The sequence below is a fragment of the Antechinus flavipes genome, chromosome 1 (genome assembly GCF_016432865.1).
Source record: "Antechinus flavipes isolate AdamAnt ecotype Samford, QLD, Australia chromosome 1, AdamAnt_v2, whole genome shotgun sequence".
Taxonomy (NCBI): Eukaryota; Metazoa; Chordata; class Mammalia; order Dasyuromorphia; family Dasyuridae; genus Antechinus; species Antechinus flavipes.
The window spans coordinates 344,149,551-344,167,628 of NC_067398.1; the positions used below are offsets into that span (position 1 = coordinate 344,149,551).

The 18,078-nt window shown below is 33.9% G+C and overlaps 1 protein-coding gene across 2 annotated transcripts in view; it reads left to right on the forward strand.

Moving 5' to 3' along the window:
• NPR3 (natriuretic peptide receptor 3) overlaps positions 1 to 18,078 on the forward strand; it is an 81,162-nt gene that overhangs the window by 57,403 nt on the left and 5,681 nt on the right. The window contains exons 5-7 of one of the 2 annotated variants that reach the window (XM_051969536.1): positions 10,017 to 10,111; positions 12,641 to 12,776; positions 16,178 to 16,265. In XM_051969536.1, coding sequence (XP_051825496.1) covers positions 10,017 to 10,111; positions 12,641 to 12,776; positions 16,178 to 16,265 — 319 coding nt within the window. The remainder of the gene's footprint in view (positions 1 to 10,016; positions 10,112 to 12,640; positions 12,777 to 16,177; positions 16,266 to 18,078) is intronic. The other variant, XM_051969537.1, reaches the window with a different exon arrangement.

Here is an 18,078-nt window from a genome sequence, read left to right on the forward strand (position 1 = left end):
GATTCATAATGATTTGTTTAGTCATTCTCAAACTTAAAGGTATCTACTTTTTTTCTCCTTCTTAGCTAAAGCAAAAAACAAATGCTGTTCTAAATGATTTTATTATAAATGGAATCTTTCTTTTGTCAATGTCCTCCTTGGGGTTTATGTCTAGAAATGGAATCTCTGGGTCGAGAAGTATAGACATTTTAATTATTTCATTTGAATTATTTCAAATTTATTTCTAATATAATACTAATCTATAGCATGAATTAATGTGCTTATCTTCCCATATTCCTTCTAAAATGGACTATTCCAATCTTTTGTTATCAATTTATTGGGTATGAGATGAAACCTAAGTGTTATTTTGAGTGAATATTTTTAAAATTTTGCTTCATGTAGTTTTTGTGAGGAAAGCATCCTGTCAACAAGTCAGCTGAGCTAATCTTTGTTTTTTAATAATAGCTTTTTATTTTCAAAATATATGCAAAGATAGTGTTCAACATTCACTCTTGCAGAACCTTGTGTTACTAATTTTTCTCTCCCCTTCTCCCACCTTCACCCTTAGATAGAAAGTAATCCAATATATGTTAAACATGTATAATTCTTCTATACATATTTCCACAGTTTTCATTATGCACAAGAAAAATCAGATCAAAAAGGGAAAAAATGAGAAAAAAAACAAAAAGCAAGCAAACAACAACAAAAAGGTGAAAATACTATGTTGTGACCCACATTTAGTCCCGATAGTCCTCTTTATGGATGCAGATGGCTCTCTCCATCACAAGTGTATTGAAATTGGCATGAATCACCGCACTGTTGAAAAGAGTCATGTCCATCAGAATTAATTATCTGGGACTAATGTTTGGACAACATCTAGTTTATTATTGGACTGAAATTTGAAGCCTCTCTAGTGAATAGAAACTGCCTAGCCCTTGAGAATCCCAAGTCACCTGTCTACCATAATAAATCATCCAAATAGGGATTTAGTGGCTTATCTCACAAGAATTGTGGCAAGGTAAACATCCTTCAAGCCTTAAAGCTCTACACAAATCTAAGCCATTCTTATTTTCCTGTTACTGTGCTATACTTTTTTTATTCCCTTTATGCAAGATATTGCACAAGATATTGTTTAAAAGCCATTATAGCTTGCTGAGATCATTTTTTTCCTCTTTTTCTAGGAGAAATAACTTTTTTTTTAGATTTGATGAATGTTACATGTAAATTTTCTTATCTTTCTTCATCTCCCTAACCATCTCTCCAACCAACAAATTCTAATCTTTATTGATTGCTTGGTCTCTGTATCAAGTGGCACAATTAACTAGCAACTAACTGTCAATTAATTCATTCAGTATTAGTAGTTGTTGTTCAGTCATTTTTTCAGTTGTGTCCAATTTTTTTGACTCAATTTGGGTTTTTCTTGACAAAGATACTGGGGTCCTTTGCCATTTCTTTTTCCAGCTCATTTTATATGTGAGGGACTGAGGCAAATGTGACTAATTGATTTGCCCAGAGTCACACAACTCTGTAAGTGTCTGAATTTAAATGTGTAAAGATGAGTCTTCTTGATTCCAAACCCAGTGTTCCTTCTATTCCACCACCTAGCTTCTTCATTCTTATTCTATCTTTTTGTCAATGAAATTTCTAGTTGGATCCACGTAACAGTTAGATTGTTTTATACTGGATCTTACTGGTAGATTCAAATGGAAAATGAATACCCTGACAATATAAGCTTTATGTTTTGAGAACAAAATTCTGCATATATATTTGACATTTTGTATATTTATGCACATACAAGTACATAAAATATATTCTTCAACTTCAAAATAGCCATGGTTTCATAATGATTTCAAATGAAAATGTCAGCTCTTTTATCAAAAAATATTGTAAAGGGCCTACTATATTTCAAATATTGTGCTAGTCAACAGGAATAAAAGTACAAAGAATGCCTAGTTGCAATGACCTATACATTAAATACTTATAAAAATCTGTACACCAGAAATATAAACCATATATATGAGTTCTTAAATACAGTATAGTTTGCAAGGGTAAAAAATAATAGTTGGGAAAATCACTGAATTGGTTTTTGGGCAAAAAGAGTTTATCCATGGCCAATCTTCAGTTGATTAGTTTGTATACATTTAACTAGTACGGTTTGTATATAGACTATATGGCACATACTTCTTATCTAGATGGGGTCTGCCAAATTTTGCACTCTGCTAGCATTTCCTTCTTAAAATCATCCTATAATGAGGAACTGGGGAATTACTCAAGGAGATGATAGTATGTATATGTGTGCATACATGCATACACATAAATACACATAAATACATATATGTATATGTTTGTATGTGTACACACACATAGGCCCAGATAAAGTGCCAGACCTAAAGTTAAAAAAAAAAACCAACAACCTCATTTTCCTAAGGTCAAATCTGTCAAACCATTGTTTACCTCAATGGCTTCCCCCTCCGCAATAGCATTTTCTTTTTTTCGAATATATGTAAAAATACTTTTTCATTATGGTAAAACTCTGTGTTCTCAAAATTTCCTCCCTCCCTTTTTTACCTCCTCCCTCCCCAAGGCAGCAAGTAATCTGATATATTGCCTCAATTTTTTCATATGTAAAATGATCTGGAAAGGATATGACAATCTACTCTAAAACCTTTGCCACGAAAACACCAGAAGAGGTCACAAGCAGTCAGACACGACTGAAAAATGACTGAATAACAACAAAGAACATATTGAGAAAAAGATACTTTACTTTTGAATGATTTATATTATAATTATTAGGCAGTTTTTAAAATGCTTATTCAGTGTTGTATTATAGCTATAAATCATGGATTAGTATTTTTTTTCCTTTTAATAACTTTTTATTGACAGAACCCATGCCAGGGTACATTTTTACAAAATTACCCCTTGCATTTACTTCTGTTCCGATTTTTCCCCTCCCTCCTTCCACCCCCTTCCCAAGATGGCAAGCAGTCCTATACATGTTAAATAGGTTACAGTATATCCTAAATACAATATATGTGTGCAGAACCGAACAGTTCTCTTGTTGCACAGGGAGATTTGGATTCAGAAGATATAAATAACCCAGGAAGAAAAACAAAAATGCAAGCAGTTTACATTCATTTCCCAGTGTTCTTTTTTTGACTGTAGTTGCTTCTGATGGATTAGTATTGAAAAAAAAGAAAGAAAAAAAGAATGCAAGCTTGAGGTTGGGAGAAATGGGTGCTAGTTCTGGCTCTGCCATTAAATTGTTCTGTGATTTGAACAGGTTAATCAGTTCCTCTGAGCTTCAGTTTCTAAATTAATGAATTGAAGGACCCAGGACTCCAGTCCACACAAAGATTTCTCTTTAATTATCCACAGTTTCATTAGAATTTCCCAGTTCTTTTGGATTAACTTCTGCAAAATATTAGATTTTTTTAGATCCTTCCTAAACTTTTGGACTCTGTTCTCATATTTCAGGGTACATGCCAAAGTTCTTCATGACTCTTCTGTTCTTTTTCACAAACTTTATGATGATAGAGTCTTTACCCACCCTACCCACATCTAATCACATTTCTGTCTCAGTAGACAGCAACTCCTTGGTCAGCACTGGTTCCAAATAGTCATTTCTCTTTTTATTTCCTCCATCTTTTGAAGGATAATATTATCAGTAAGCAGATCACAAATTTATCAGCTACTCTGCTGTTGGCAGTTGTGTTCCCCATGGCCCAGCAGAACAAGTTCAATCTTGCTTTCATGTGCCAGCTCTTCAAATACTTGAAGACCACTATCATTCCTACCTTGCTTTATGTCTTCTCTTTTTCAAGCAAAATATCCTTATGTGATAATTAATTATATGGCATAATTTCCAGGCCTCTCACTATTCTGGTCACTCTTCTTGAATATGCTCCAGTTTGTTGATATCCTTTGTAAAATATGAAGTTTAAAACTGAACATAATACTCCAAATGTGTTCTGACCAGGGCAGAGTAAAGTATAAGCTTACTCATTCTGAACATTTTGTCACTTAAATCAAGTTCAGGTCATATTAGTTCTTTTGGACACCATTTCACACTTTTGACCCATGCTGAGTTTAGAGTCACTAAGAAGCTCCAGGAATTCCCCCCTCCATAAATTGTTGTTTAGTCATGAATTTATTGTTCTGAATTTGGGTTCTTTTTTTAATCTAGGTGAAATGTTTTAAATTTACTTTTCATTAATTTTTACCAAATAATTTTTATCCTTTTGTTCTAACCTGAGATCAAGAACTTTCTGAATCTTGATTTTGTTATCAAACATATTATCTGTCCCTTTCAACTTCATGTCATCTATATATTTGATAACTATTACATCTCTGTTTTCATAATATCATTTGTAAAACAGTTAAAAAGAGAGGAGCCAAGAGAAAGCCCTACAGTACCTATATTCATTTCTACAGATTGATAATGATCAAACTCATAACTCTTGGAACTCCAAATCAACCTAATTGCACTATTGTGCAATGCATGATATTTTACCAGATGTCTTGTTAAAATACAGGTACAGTATGTTGATGGAATGTTCATGATCTACTTTATTATATAGAATACAGGATCACTTTTATATCATGAATAAGCTTCATTACTAGATTTCAGTAAGGGGTATTGTTGTGATGGAGAGATAGTATAATCTAGTAGAAAGTGGGCTTTACAAGATATATAAAAAAAAAAAACTTGACCTCAAATCCAGGCCAAAAATAAAAATAAAAAGGATATTGAGTTGGATGGAATGACCTTTTCTTAATGAACTCTTGTTGGCTTATAGTGATAATTGGGTTCTCTTTCTGAGTAATTGTAAACTATCTGGTTAGAGAATATGCTCTATAACTTTATCAGGAATCAAAGTGAAGCTTATCAGTCAATGGATTTAAGAATCATCTTCATTTTTTTCAAAATTTAGGGCAACATTTTATCTACTTTAATGCAGTAGGCTTTATCACATACTGGCTGTCTGATCCTGAGCCAATCATTTAAACTCGGTGTCCTCAGGGTAATGTTTTTAAGTATCTATGTTGTACAGTTGCTGATCTGATTTGCATTGGTAGAGAGAGTTTTCTAATTGAGCACTCATCTGCTCAGACTTGAAAACTAGATTTATCAGTAAGCAGATTTTTTTTTTCCTGAGGCATTTTGAGTTAAGTGACTTGCCCAGGGTTACAGCTAGGAAATATTAAGCATTTGAGGTCAAATTTGAACTCAGGTCCTCCTGACTTCAGGGTTGGCTCTCTATCCACCACACCATCTACCTGTCCCTCTGTTTTTTTTGTCAAAGCACCATCTTGAGTTATATCCCAAATATTCTTTTTGTTCTCTGGGTTATATTTTTTCCAGATCTTGTGACTGGGATTTATTGTTAGCAATAGCTATAGCTCTTTTATCATCTCTCTTCTTACTTTATACTTTTTTTTTGGTTCTATAAATCAAAAGATCATTCTCTTTTTTAGAGAAATCAGGAATAAAATAGGAACTGATTTTGCTTCTTCCTTTTATTGATCTCAAATCAAAAAATATTTAAATGCCTATTCCATGACAATCACTGTGATCAGCGCTGTAGAAACAGAATACTTGAAAAAATCCCTACTGGAAAAGAAATAACATTATAATCAAAAAGAAAATAGCAATCTCTATAAGCATATGTAGAATGAATATAAAAGTTGTTGAACTAAATAAGATAATTTGATAAGAGGCATTAGAAGTTGAGGGATCAAGAAAGGCTTCATGTAGGTGGGAGTGTTTGAGATGTAACTTGAAGGAGTCTCTGAGGCAGAGCTAAGGAAGGATAACATTCCAGATATGGAGGGAAAATGATGAAGCTTGACACAGGGCAGAGAGTTGTGGGAACCCCTTCGGGTTGGTGCAAGTCCTTCATAAAAGAATTTACAAACTAGAAAAGTTAGACTGGCAAAAAAAAGTTTATTGGCACTGAAAAGTTAGCTTTTGCTAGGAGGCTGACTTCCTCACCTCAATTGTTTGGAGACTAAGAAGCTAAAAGACTTTCTGATCCTCCCTTTGCATGTTCTTCTCTCTCATTATACAGCCCATATTCAAAAATGGTAGAAAATTCTTCCTTTGGGGGAGGAGAAATTAATATTAATTGATTTATTAAGCATGTGCACTCAGTGCTTACAGTTAACTTTAAACCACTTCTTGTTTTGGGGTGATTTTTAAAAATCAGTTTATCAATTCACTGGCACACTATCTTGTTTTGTATAACTAAGTTGGTCAGCTCTCTAAGTCTTTGTTCCTATATGAAAAATGCAATTCTAGAGGTTTCCCACAAGTGGTTAGGTGGCAGTGGATAAAAAATCATGCCTGAAGTCAGAAAACCCTGAATTCAAATTCAGCTTCACTCTGGGGCAAGTCACTTAATTCTATTTGCCTCATTTTCTGCATCTGTAAATGAGTTGGGAAAGGGAATGGCAAACCATTTCAAAATCTTTGCCAAGAAAACTTGAAATGGAGTCACAAATAGTCAGACATGACTGAACAACAGCATCTTTGTATCAAGCTCATTCCCTTCTTTCATATTCTTTAGTTTGATCTGACTTTTAGCATTTTTGAAATTGCTTCTCTTAGTTATTCATCCTCAATTACCTGACTTACCTTCTCTCAATTTTAAAAAATTTTTGTTAGTAAATGGGTTCCTTGAGTCTTGGATCTTTTTAGTTACTCCCCTTATTTCCTTGAAAAAATGTCAAGAATGATACAATACAGATCAAATTGATACCTGCTATGAATGTTAAGGACATGACAAAAAGTGATTTTTAAAACTATGTAGGTAGCAATGGGAAAACTCATTGCATTTCTCCCAAAACAAACTTTCTTTCTTCAAAATACTTTTTTATTTTCAAAATACATGTGAAGATGTTATCAACATTTACCCTTGCGAATCCTTGTTTCAATTTTTCCCTCTCTTCTTCCACCCCCATACAGAAAGCAATTCAATATGTTAAACATGTGCAATTCTATACATATTTCCACATTTACATGCTGCACAAGAAAAATTACATCAAAAAAAGGAAAAAATGAGAAAAAACAAAAAGGAAGCAAATAACAACAAAAAAGACGAAAATACTATGTTGTGATCAACATTAAGTCCCAATAGTCCTCTTTCTGGATGCAGATGGCTCTCTCCCTTCTAAATCTATTGGAATTGGCTTTAATCACTTCCTTGTTGAAAAAAGCCACATCCTTCAGACTTGATAATCACATAATCTTGTTGCTGTGTACAATGTTCTCTTGAATAGAACTTAATTTCCTTTTTCTTTAAAAAATATCACTGTTCTTCCAGTTTCCAGGGTTTATAAATTCAATGTTATTTTTGATTCCTGAGTTTCCATGAACCCAACTATCTGATGAGTTGCTAACTGATGCTATTTTATTTCCATAACATGGCTTACATTCAACTTTTTCTCTTCTACTTGCAAAGTTACAATCTTTTAATTGCCAAATTTAATGGCCTTTTGTCTATAGTCATCCTTTTGATTTTTCTGCAGCCTTTGATGTTTTGATGCAGCATTTGTGATTATCTTCTTTTCCTTGACACCTTTTTCTCCTTAAGTTACCAAGGCTTTCTATCTTAGTTTTCCTCCTGATTACTCCTCAGGCTCCTTTGCTGATCTTTATCCAAATCATGCTTGGTAAGGACTAATGTCTCCTGGGGCTCTGTACAAGACCCCCTTCTCTTTTCCCTCTACATTCTTTCATTTAGTCATTTCATTAGCTCCCATGGATTAAATTATAATCTCTATGCTGATGATTCCAAATTCTATTTATTCATTCCTAACCTTTCTGCTGACAAGTGATCTTATTCTATCTCACTTTCTCCATCAGTTTACCTCTTATATTATTCCCATTCTCTTATTTATCTTCAATTTCTGCTTGTCTTCTAGCTGTTTCTCTAATAGATACAAACATACCCATGATTCATTCTCAAAAAAAAAATCCTCACTTGATTTATCCATCTTCACTACCATTCTGTATTTCTTCCCTTTCATGATTAAAGTCTTTGAAGGCCATCTACACTTAGTGTCTTCACTTCCTCTTATATACTCTTTAATGTTTCTTAACTCTCTGCAGTATTGCTTTTGACAGCTTACAACTGAAACTTCTTTCTTAAAAGTTTTTAATGATTTTTAACTGCCAAATCTGGTTCCCTTTTCTTGTTCCTCATCTTCTTGACCTCTGTAGCTTTTGACATCATCTAGTACCTTTTTCTCCTTAAGAGTCTGCTCTTTCTAGGTTTTTTTTTTTTTTTTTTTTGACATTGTTCTCTTTTGGTCCTTCTACTTTTCTGACTACTCCTTCTCTGCTCCTTTCCTGGATCTTTAACCAGGACATGCCCATGTATCTGTGGCTGTCTCTCAAGCTTCTGTCCTGGGCCTTTTTCTTTCCTTCTATACTCTTTTACTTGATAGTCTCATAAACTCCACTGTTGTTATATAAGTTGTTATAAGGATCAAATAAGATAAAATGTTTAACATAGTGCTTGCCACATAGTATGATATAAATGCATCATCATCATTATTTTCTATTAAGCAATTGTCTTTGCTATATAGAAGAGTCTCAGTTCTATTTACACAACTCTAAATTCTCCCCTTACCATGACTAAGGATTATTTAGCAAACTTAGACTATGACTGATTTCTTAAAGTATTTGATAAAGGGGGTGGCAAGAACAGTTTCATCTTGATGTGAGAAGTCAGAGTGAGGAAGAACTAGAAATGTAGCTCATTTCTTGAGAGTTTACCTTAGACAAACCGAGGTGAAAGGTAATGTTACTTATATTATGATCTTGATAGATCTCACCTTTTGAAATTTTCAATTCACTAATCTGCAACCCTGTGAATTTTCACCTAGTGGTCTCACCTTGCTTCTTGGCAGATCATTTAGAACTGTAATGTGGTCTATGGTTAATTGATACTTCTTTATGGTGTATGTATCCTTAAATGAATGCAACACATTTATTAGTGCATCAGAGAACTGCATGTAAACTTTGCTTGACACTTTGAATAGAAAAAAAAATCATAGTTGAAGATAGAGAATACGTTTTTGGGTAGGAAAAAATGATTTTCTCTCTTTTGAATGCTTACATTAGTGTTTGTACATTTCTTACATATTTATCACATTCTAATTTGTTTTATAGTTACTTGCATACTTATACCATCTTCATATGGGAGTCAGTGAGACATCATGGCTACAAAGCTGGCCTTGAAGCCAGAAAGACTGCCAAATTATTTAACTCTTTAGGGACTATAGGTATCTAATCTGAACTGGAAGATTTTCCTTACTGGAATTCCTATACCAATGAAATCATACTATCCTCTATTACTCTCTGCACAACATTATCATAACATTTTTGAAGACAAAGAGGTTAAGTTTAATCATCTTGGCATAGAATTACAATGCATTGTGCCTTGAACATATTAGGTACCTATTAAATATTTTTAAATGAATGAATGGATCTAAAAAATTATGTCTTTTGAAACTTAATCTAATCATAAGACCCAGTTTGCCATGATTCATTTAGTAAACAGTGACATAGTCCTATCGGGAACCCAGAAATATTTACCTTCTTCTTTGTCTTTGTACTAACACTGGCCTCAGAAAATCTGAGATAATTTTTAATAACTTTTCAGTTCACCCTCAACATAAGCTCTGTGAATGTAGATCAATTTTTCACTCAACAGTTTTAATATAGTATTCTCAGTTGACATCCTTCATTTCTGAAGTAATTTCAAGTTCCCTTTCTCTCCAATATATTTCCAAATTAAGGTCACATTTCTTTTTCTTTTTAAAATAAAAAAAGTTAAGAATTTAGGAATATAGAGACACAGATGAACTTACAGTTTCTTTACAAATGCCAACAGAAACATCTAGGAGACTTATGAGATTTTCTCTGGTATTTGTTATATAATAAAGAAAATTGTCAATTCATTTTCATGGTTTTTTTGGGGAGAAAATTATTTTAAGTAACTGACTTCTAGCTCTTGGTATATCATCTCCAGGTATTGCAGGGCAAGTATCCATTGATGCCAATGGAGACAGATATGGTGATTTCTCTGTGATTGCAATGACTGATACAGAAGCAGGTACTCAAGAGGTAAGCATGTGAGTCTTGTTGAATCTTACTCAATTGCAAACATTACTAAATTAATTTATTTCCTGTTTAATGAAATGGGCTTTCCTAAGTGAGTGCTAAGTGCAAGGCTAGCTGGTTGGAATACTATTTTGTCATACCACAACTCCCAGATGATCAAGAATCAGGTCTTCCTTGTTATATGTAAGAAAGTGTGCTAGACAAGAGAAATGTTATGGAATTATGTCTCTTTTGTCTTCATTAAACTTTGAGTAAAATGAGTAAAAAAAAATAGAGATGGATTTTAATGCACCAAAAGACAAACTGATTGAATAGTGTTAGTATAAACCTGACCTTTTGAGTTGAGATAGCAAATCATTTCTATAATATTTCTTGAAATGGAACTTCAGAGAGCAGGAAGCCTGCCTGGAGATTTCCTAAGTATGTTCCCATTTGACAGAGAATTGAATAAACTGAGAGTAAGGAGTTGAAAGACTAGGAGAGATCTTTGCCTCTTCTAACTCTTCTCAGTGAAAAGAAAGTCTAATTCATAAACTTTTTGTTTGGGGGGATTCAAATCAAAAGAATACCCCTAAGCTGGAATTTGGGTGGGTGAGAAGTGGGTTATTTCAGTTTAAGGCTAAGATGAAACTTGGAATCAGATAGGAAAGGTTATGATTTCTTCAGAGACCAAAGCTGCTCTGAGAGACAGCTCAGGCTGGACATGGGGTTGCACATAGGGTAAGGAACCCCAAAGGTCATGGCTACAAGAAGAGCCAGCTGACTTGAACATACCAAGAAAGTTATCATGGAATCTAGGCAGGAAGCCTTCTATATAAAGATGTTTTTGATGGTACTTGGCTTTAACATTGCTTCAGAACTCTTTATTTGGAAATGATCAATCTTCTAAATCCTTATGAGTTTGAGTTATACTACAGAATGCTAGATCTTGAGGTTAACATCATATTTTAAAAAAATGACTAAACCACATGAAAGGATGCCCATCAGTTGGTGAATTCCTGGACAAATTGTGTTATATAATGGTGAAAGAACTTATTGTACTATAAGAAATTATGAGAGGGTGGCTTCATAAAAACCTGGAAAGACTTATATGAACTGATGCAAAGTGAAATGGGCAGAACCAGGATAACAGTGAATACTTCAACAGCAATATTATAAGAATAATCAACTGTGAAAGACTTAGATACTCCAATCCAGACAATAATCTAAGACAATTTCAAAAGACCTATGATGAAAAATGCTATCAACTTTCTGAGAGAGAATTGAAGAACACTGAATGCAGATTGGAGCATATATATATATATATAATTTTCTTAATTTTTGCTTTTGTTTGAATGACTCAAGTGTATAATTATATATTATTTGCCTTCTTAGAAGGAGAGACTCTGGAACTCAAATTAAAAAAAAAAAAACCGAATGCTATAAATAAATAAATAGAAACTTTTAATAAATGACTAAAAACAGAAAAGGACATACATATTCAACACGTAAATAATTTATCTTCTGTGAATAAAATGCTAATATCTTAGCTGAAAAATTCTTTAGATGCATATGGTATGTACTATTTTTGGAGAGAAAATTTATCAAATTGCAAATTGCCATCTAAAGAATCAGCATACCACATATGCAAGCATCTGATACTGTCATCCCTTATCTCCTCATGCCTGGATTATTGTGTTTTGTAATCTCAAGTCTCTGTCCACTCCACTTAATCATCTATTTAGCCATCAAAGTGATTTTTCTAAGGTTCAGGTTCAACTGTGTCACCCATCTTCCTCAATAAACTCCAGTCTAGCCCTAGCACCTCCAGAATCAAATATAAAATCCCCTTTTTGACATTCAAATCCCTTACTAACTTACCCCCCCAACCTTTTTCAATCTATGTGATTCTGGGCAAGTCATTTAACCTTCATGTAACCTTTAACCCTATTTCCTTATCTGTAAAAGGAAGATAATTATACACACACACACACACACACACACACACACACACACACACACACACATATATTCTACTTTGTGAGAGTGTTGTAAGGATCAGATAAAGTAGTTAGTACTTAGCACAATGCTTGACAGAATAGATGTGATATAAATGTTAACTATTATAATTATCATTATTATTTTTGTACCTTATATTCCTACATCTCTGCCTCCTGGCTTCCCTGACTTCCTTCAAGTCTTAGCTTAAATGCTACCTTCTCCAGAAAGCTGTTCTTTTTTCTTTTGATTACTAATACCTTTCCTCTGTTGTTTAATTTTATTAATTCTATATATATTTTGTTTGCAGATAGTTGTTTGCATGTGAGACTGTGAGCTTCTCAAAGGCAGGAACTGCCTTCTGTCTTTCTTTGTATACCTAGAGTTGAGCACAGTGCCTGGCACATAGTAGACACTTAATAAATATTTATTGAAACATATAAGAAAGGAGTTTAAAGTATATTCTCTCAACTAATAAGACAGAACTGTACATTTTTGCCTCCATAGGAAAAATATATTTTTGGATTTGACTTTCTTTTTTTTTTCTTTCTATAGGTTATTGGTGATTACTTTGGAAAATTGGGTCGTTTTGAAATGAGACCAAATATAAAGTATCCTGGGGGACCTATAAAACTGAGAATAGATGAAACCAGAGTTATGGAGCACACAAACTCTTCTCCTTGTAAATCATGTAAGTTTAGTAACAACATGCAATCCTCTCTCTCTACAAAAACAATAAATCAGAATGAGAAACTGTCATAATCAACCTAAAGAATTTATTAAGCTGTCCATGTCATCCTGGAACCAATATTAGTACACATACATAAAATAAATAAAGCATACCTAGTTGCTGTCTTCCTGTAGATTACATAGCTATAGTTCCCTTTGTGGCTGGCAATAATATAAGCTTTAAAACTATGGTGCTTGTTTCTTTACTTAAAAGCATAGGGAATATTTATAAAAGTTGCATCCTTACTATATGAATAGCTTATACTGAAAGTTCTTAATCAGACTGGTAAATTGAGATTCAGTTTTTTAAAGTACTTGGCATTTACAAGTATTTTAAGAATATTTAAGTATTTTGGTATTTGAGTATTTAAGCATTTGGTATCTAGGGTATTTAAGCATATTTAAGTATTTTGGTATTTTTTTGGGTACTTAGTATTTAGCTTTCCCTTTGAGAAAAATATCAAATGCTAGCATTTATCCATCTCTTCTAACCAGGAAACATTCAGGTTTTTGGAGATTGAAATTGGGCTTTTTCCTTGACTACTGAAAACTAGGTGTCAAAACTACTAAAAAGTCCTGAAATCTTCTGGATTTGCTTCAAAGTTAAAATTTTGGATTTTTAAACTGTCATGTATGTCAATAGAGAATAATTATTAGTCTACCAAATGAGTGCAAGTGAATGTTCTCCTAAAGATTATACATATGGTAAAAGAGTCAAAATTTTTGTCATAATAAAAACTTCTCTAAGCCAGGTCTGAATTAATTGATCATTTCTGACTTTTCTAGAGATAATTAATTTTCCTTTAACCTCTGAAGATCAAGAGATCACAGATTTAGAGCAACTAATTGTATCCAAAGTGTCTTAGGCAAGGACAGAGAGAAGTCAGAAGTCCTTCTGACACAAGATCTGTCCTACTTTATGAGTGGAGTGGGAGACCTGGTCCTTTCCTCCTTTAGTGCCAGTAATAGTGAATATCTTGGTACATGGCGATAGAGAAACACAGAGTTTCCAAGCAGTTTTCAGAAGCAAGATACCTATCATCCACCTTGCTTTCCTCTTATAAACCAGAAAAGAAAGGAATCCTTGGGATGAGGCAAAACCTGGGAAGGAAGGTAGCCTGTTAGAGGGCCAAACTTTTCTTGTATTTCTGTTTCCCTAATTCTTGGTACCTTTTCTTTCCCTAGAATTTTTTTGCCCTCCTTGTCTTCTCAAACTTTGCTGTGGAATATTATTCTAGAGAACTAGGTTTAAATATGTGAGGGGTTCCTTCATGAGCTCAGAGGAGCTACTTCGAGCCTTGGATCCTGCACATGAGGAGTGGGTTGCCTAGAAAGGGAGAGAAGAACACTTCCTCACACCTAGGGGTTCTTGGCAGAAGCCATTGAGTTACCTTTCAATGAAATCTGTTCTTCATTTGGGGGAGGATTTTAAGGGAGCAAAAGAGAAGAGAAAGAAAACCATTTAGTTTCTGCTTAAAGGCCACATCTTCTTGAGAAGCTTCTATCTTCAAATCCAGGAACTTTTGCTTCCCTTGAAACTTTTTTTTTTTTTTACCTCCCAAGATTCTCAAACTTCCCACAAGAGTGGAGCCTGAGCTGTGATGGACTTGGGGTCATTCCTACAAGGTCATTCTCCCTCCCTCAACATGTTCAACTTCTTGTAACAAGGCATGTAATCAGGATCCACCCCTTTGGAAAGGCTAGTGTTCCTGTGTCCCTTAAGAAGGCCAGATTTTTATCATCCCAAATGAAGGAGCACTAAACTAGAAGACAGGATATTTGTGTTCTAGGCTCTACTCTGACAGTAATTCTGGGCATCTGTTTTTTTTTCTGAGAGTCTGGGAGTTTTGCTCTTCATTGTAAAAAATAATGATAGCTTCCTATTTTTCAAAATGCATACAAAGATGGTTTTCAACATTCACCCATGCAAAACCTTGTGGTTCCAATTTTTTTTTTTCCTTCCCCACTTCTTCCCTTCCCTGGACAGAATGTAATCTAAAATAGGTTAAACATGTGCAATTCTTTTATACATATTTACACATTTATCATGCTGTACAAGAAAAATCATATCAAAAGAGGAAAAATGAGAAAGGAAAAATACCTAGCAAGCAAACAACAACTAAAAAGGATAAAATACTATGCTGTGATCTGCATTCAGTACCAACAATCCCCTCTCTGGATGCAGATGGCTCTCTCCATCAAAAGTCTATTGGAATTGCTTAGTCTCCATTTGATTCTATTAGTAAGAGTTGAATGAATCTTCTGGGAACTTGGACAAGAGATTCTGTCTACGTAGAGCCTCATATTCCTCCTTTTTAATAAAGAAGTTAAACTAAGTTACCCCTAAAGCTTTAACATGTTATTATTATGATATTTTTATTTTATTTAAGAAGGAAGAGAATATCTTTAAGCTCCTTTTCATCTCTCTTCCTCTAAACCTGTAAGGATTGTAACTATGGAGCAAGAATTGGCTCTCCATGTCCATAAACACATTTTTAAATTTAATCTCTGTGATTAATAATTTTAGCACCACTTTCTTTAGTCTAAGTAATCAACAAAAAACAAATCAAGCCCTTATTTATAACATATCAATGGTCACATTGAAAATTTAACAATGGGCTCAAAGTTTTAGCTGGTTCCAGTATATCCTTGTAGTCATTTATTATACACCTACCTCAAAGTAATCAGAATTTTCAGGTAACAAATATGAAGGGATAACTGGCTTTAATACTTAGGTATAATTAATTGAGATAAGAAGGCACCAAATTCCTTGTTTTCTTCTGTGAGGGAAAACCTTATAATTTTCTAAGGTCTCTTTTTTTCTCCATGGGTCTACTTTCTCCCAACTGAGGGTGAACTTTGTTCTGCTTTTCCCATATGAAAAAATTCCTAATTCTGACCTGTGACATCCTGGGAAAATCTCTTAATTTCTATGTCTATTTGACAGATTCCTAGTGCTTCTTTACAAAGTCATAAACAACTTGGAATTTCCTATGCTGATGAAATCAGTTCTTTTGTGTATTCCTATAATAGAGATTTTCATTCTAAAAATTTTGTAGATCAGTAAAATATGCTTTGTTTTGACATTTAGGAAATATGGTCATAGATCAATTGTCTAACTTGCAGAAACTCTTACACTGAACAATGCCTTCAAATCCCAGAATCATCTGGTTCATCTTCACTCTTTTCTGTAGATACCCTCTTAGGAAAAATAAGCAATTTTCCCTAAAAAAGTTTTCCAAAGAAGAAAAAAAAGATTGACTCAGGATGAAGAATGTAGAAACACTTTCCAATGAGGAGGAAAACAATACCAAAACTAATTATTTCACAAATTGAATTCTAAGCCTTTCATTATTCTTCAAGCAGGTGGCCTGGAAGAATCAGCAGTCACAGGAATTGTTGTAGGTGCCTTACTAGGAGCTGGCTTGTTAATGGCCTTCTACTTTTTCAGGTTAGTACTTTTTAGATATTCTTTCCAGAACATTTAAAATGGCCTCTCCCTTGTTGTTCACATCCCTTGTCTTATGTGCATAATTCTCCATGGTTTAGTTAGCCATTTCTTTTCTTTTTTTTTTTTTAAGGAGAAATGGTAGCCTAAAAAAGCAGAAACTTTGGTCTGCAGTTAGTTACCTCAGCTGATTAGAGATTAGTATTAATAAGGACAGTAGAATTATATATTCAATCACTATGTAATAATAAGAATTACTAGATTTTATAGAGAGATTTAAGATTTGCAATACACTTTATAAATGTTATAAAAGATGTCAGCCAGTTAGCCAGTGTGTCCTCTGACCACAAATAGTCTGTTCCTAAGTTTGGCTAGCTTTGGATATACATATACCATTTGTCACAAGAGTGATCAAGTATGAGAGTGGAAAGACCAATATAAATTCATCACTACAGCTAAAAAAGTACATGACTCAATTGTGGCTCAGGAATCACAAATAATGACACATTTAATAAGGACTTGAATCAAAAAGTTAAAGCTTTTCCTTATTTCTGGATCCCCAGGCACTCTTTATATTTCTCTTTACTTCTGTATTTTAACAATACTGTTAAATAATTATAAAATCATTTATAGTATCACCTGTAGTTTTAGGAGTATTATAAAACTGTCAGGAACTTTAGAGATCATTTTGCCTAACCTCTTTATTTTACCAGTGAATGAGATTAAGTTTCAGAAAAGGAGAGGCACTTTCCTGACATCACATAGCCTAGTGAGACCTAGAATACTAAACCAGGTCTCCTAGTTTCCCAGTCCTTTCCATCACATCTTTCTGTTCTTCAGGGCATTTAATGTCCAATGTATACCTTCAGACAGCCTTGCTGCACATGAGAGGATTCAGGGCTAAAGTCATTCTGGATCATAAAGAATTCTAAGGAAGAAAGAAACTAATCACCAATCTACCTACTAAATACATAAAAAACAAATGCATCATTTCATTGCACTTTTGAGTAGAATTTCTGAAAACTAACCTTGCTCCCCTAGTAATTTCTTTAAGCCAGCTATGAAATTAGAACTAAGTGCAGAACCTATCTGGAGCAAAAGCTTACTGGTTGTCATGAGGAACCATCACCAGGATTACTACATGTGAACATAAATGATATTTCTGGCAGTGTGTGTGCGCATGGTGTGTGTGTGTGTGTGTGTGTGTGTGTGTGTGTGTGTGTAGTCATTGTAGTCTGTATCCAGGATCTGAAAAAGCCTATGTTCAACATCCTACTCTATGCCCTGAAGATTCATAAAATTGAATATTTATTTATATGTGAGATTACTGGTATATGCTGAAAGAGCACTATATTCCTTTCTTGATTTTCTTGGTAAAAAATTGGTAATTCTTTAGTATTTCATGGTTCTTGAAAGCTAGGATCTCCTAACTCAGCAGGATTGGGTAACATTTTTTTAGTGTCACTTTGTGGGAATAATTTTTCTCCCAGTTTGTTCAGAAACTGTGCAATTACTTTGATCCTTAGTTCATGCATGTAACAGTGGTTTGGGAGTTTGGGGTAGGACAGACAAGATTTAATCCTTTAAACCACAAAGTACCCAACGAAAAAGGAGAAGATTTGTTCCTTGATGCTTTTGGAAAGCATCTCAGTTTTCCTCGACATAGAGCTCTTGAATGAAGGCACAATGCTTCAGGGCATAGTACTTTTATCTTTGACCAGGGCTTCATTTTCTGTCACTTCTAATTTATCAACCCAAACTCAGATGTCCCTCTGGGGCATACTTTGTAAGAGATGCTATAGTGCTGCACAACCAA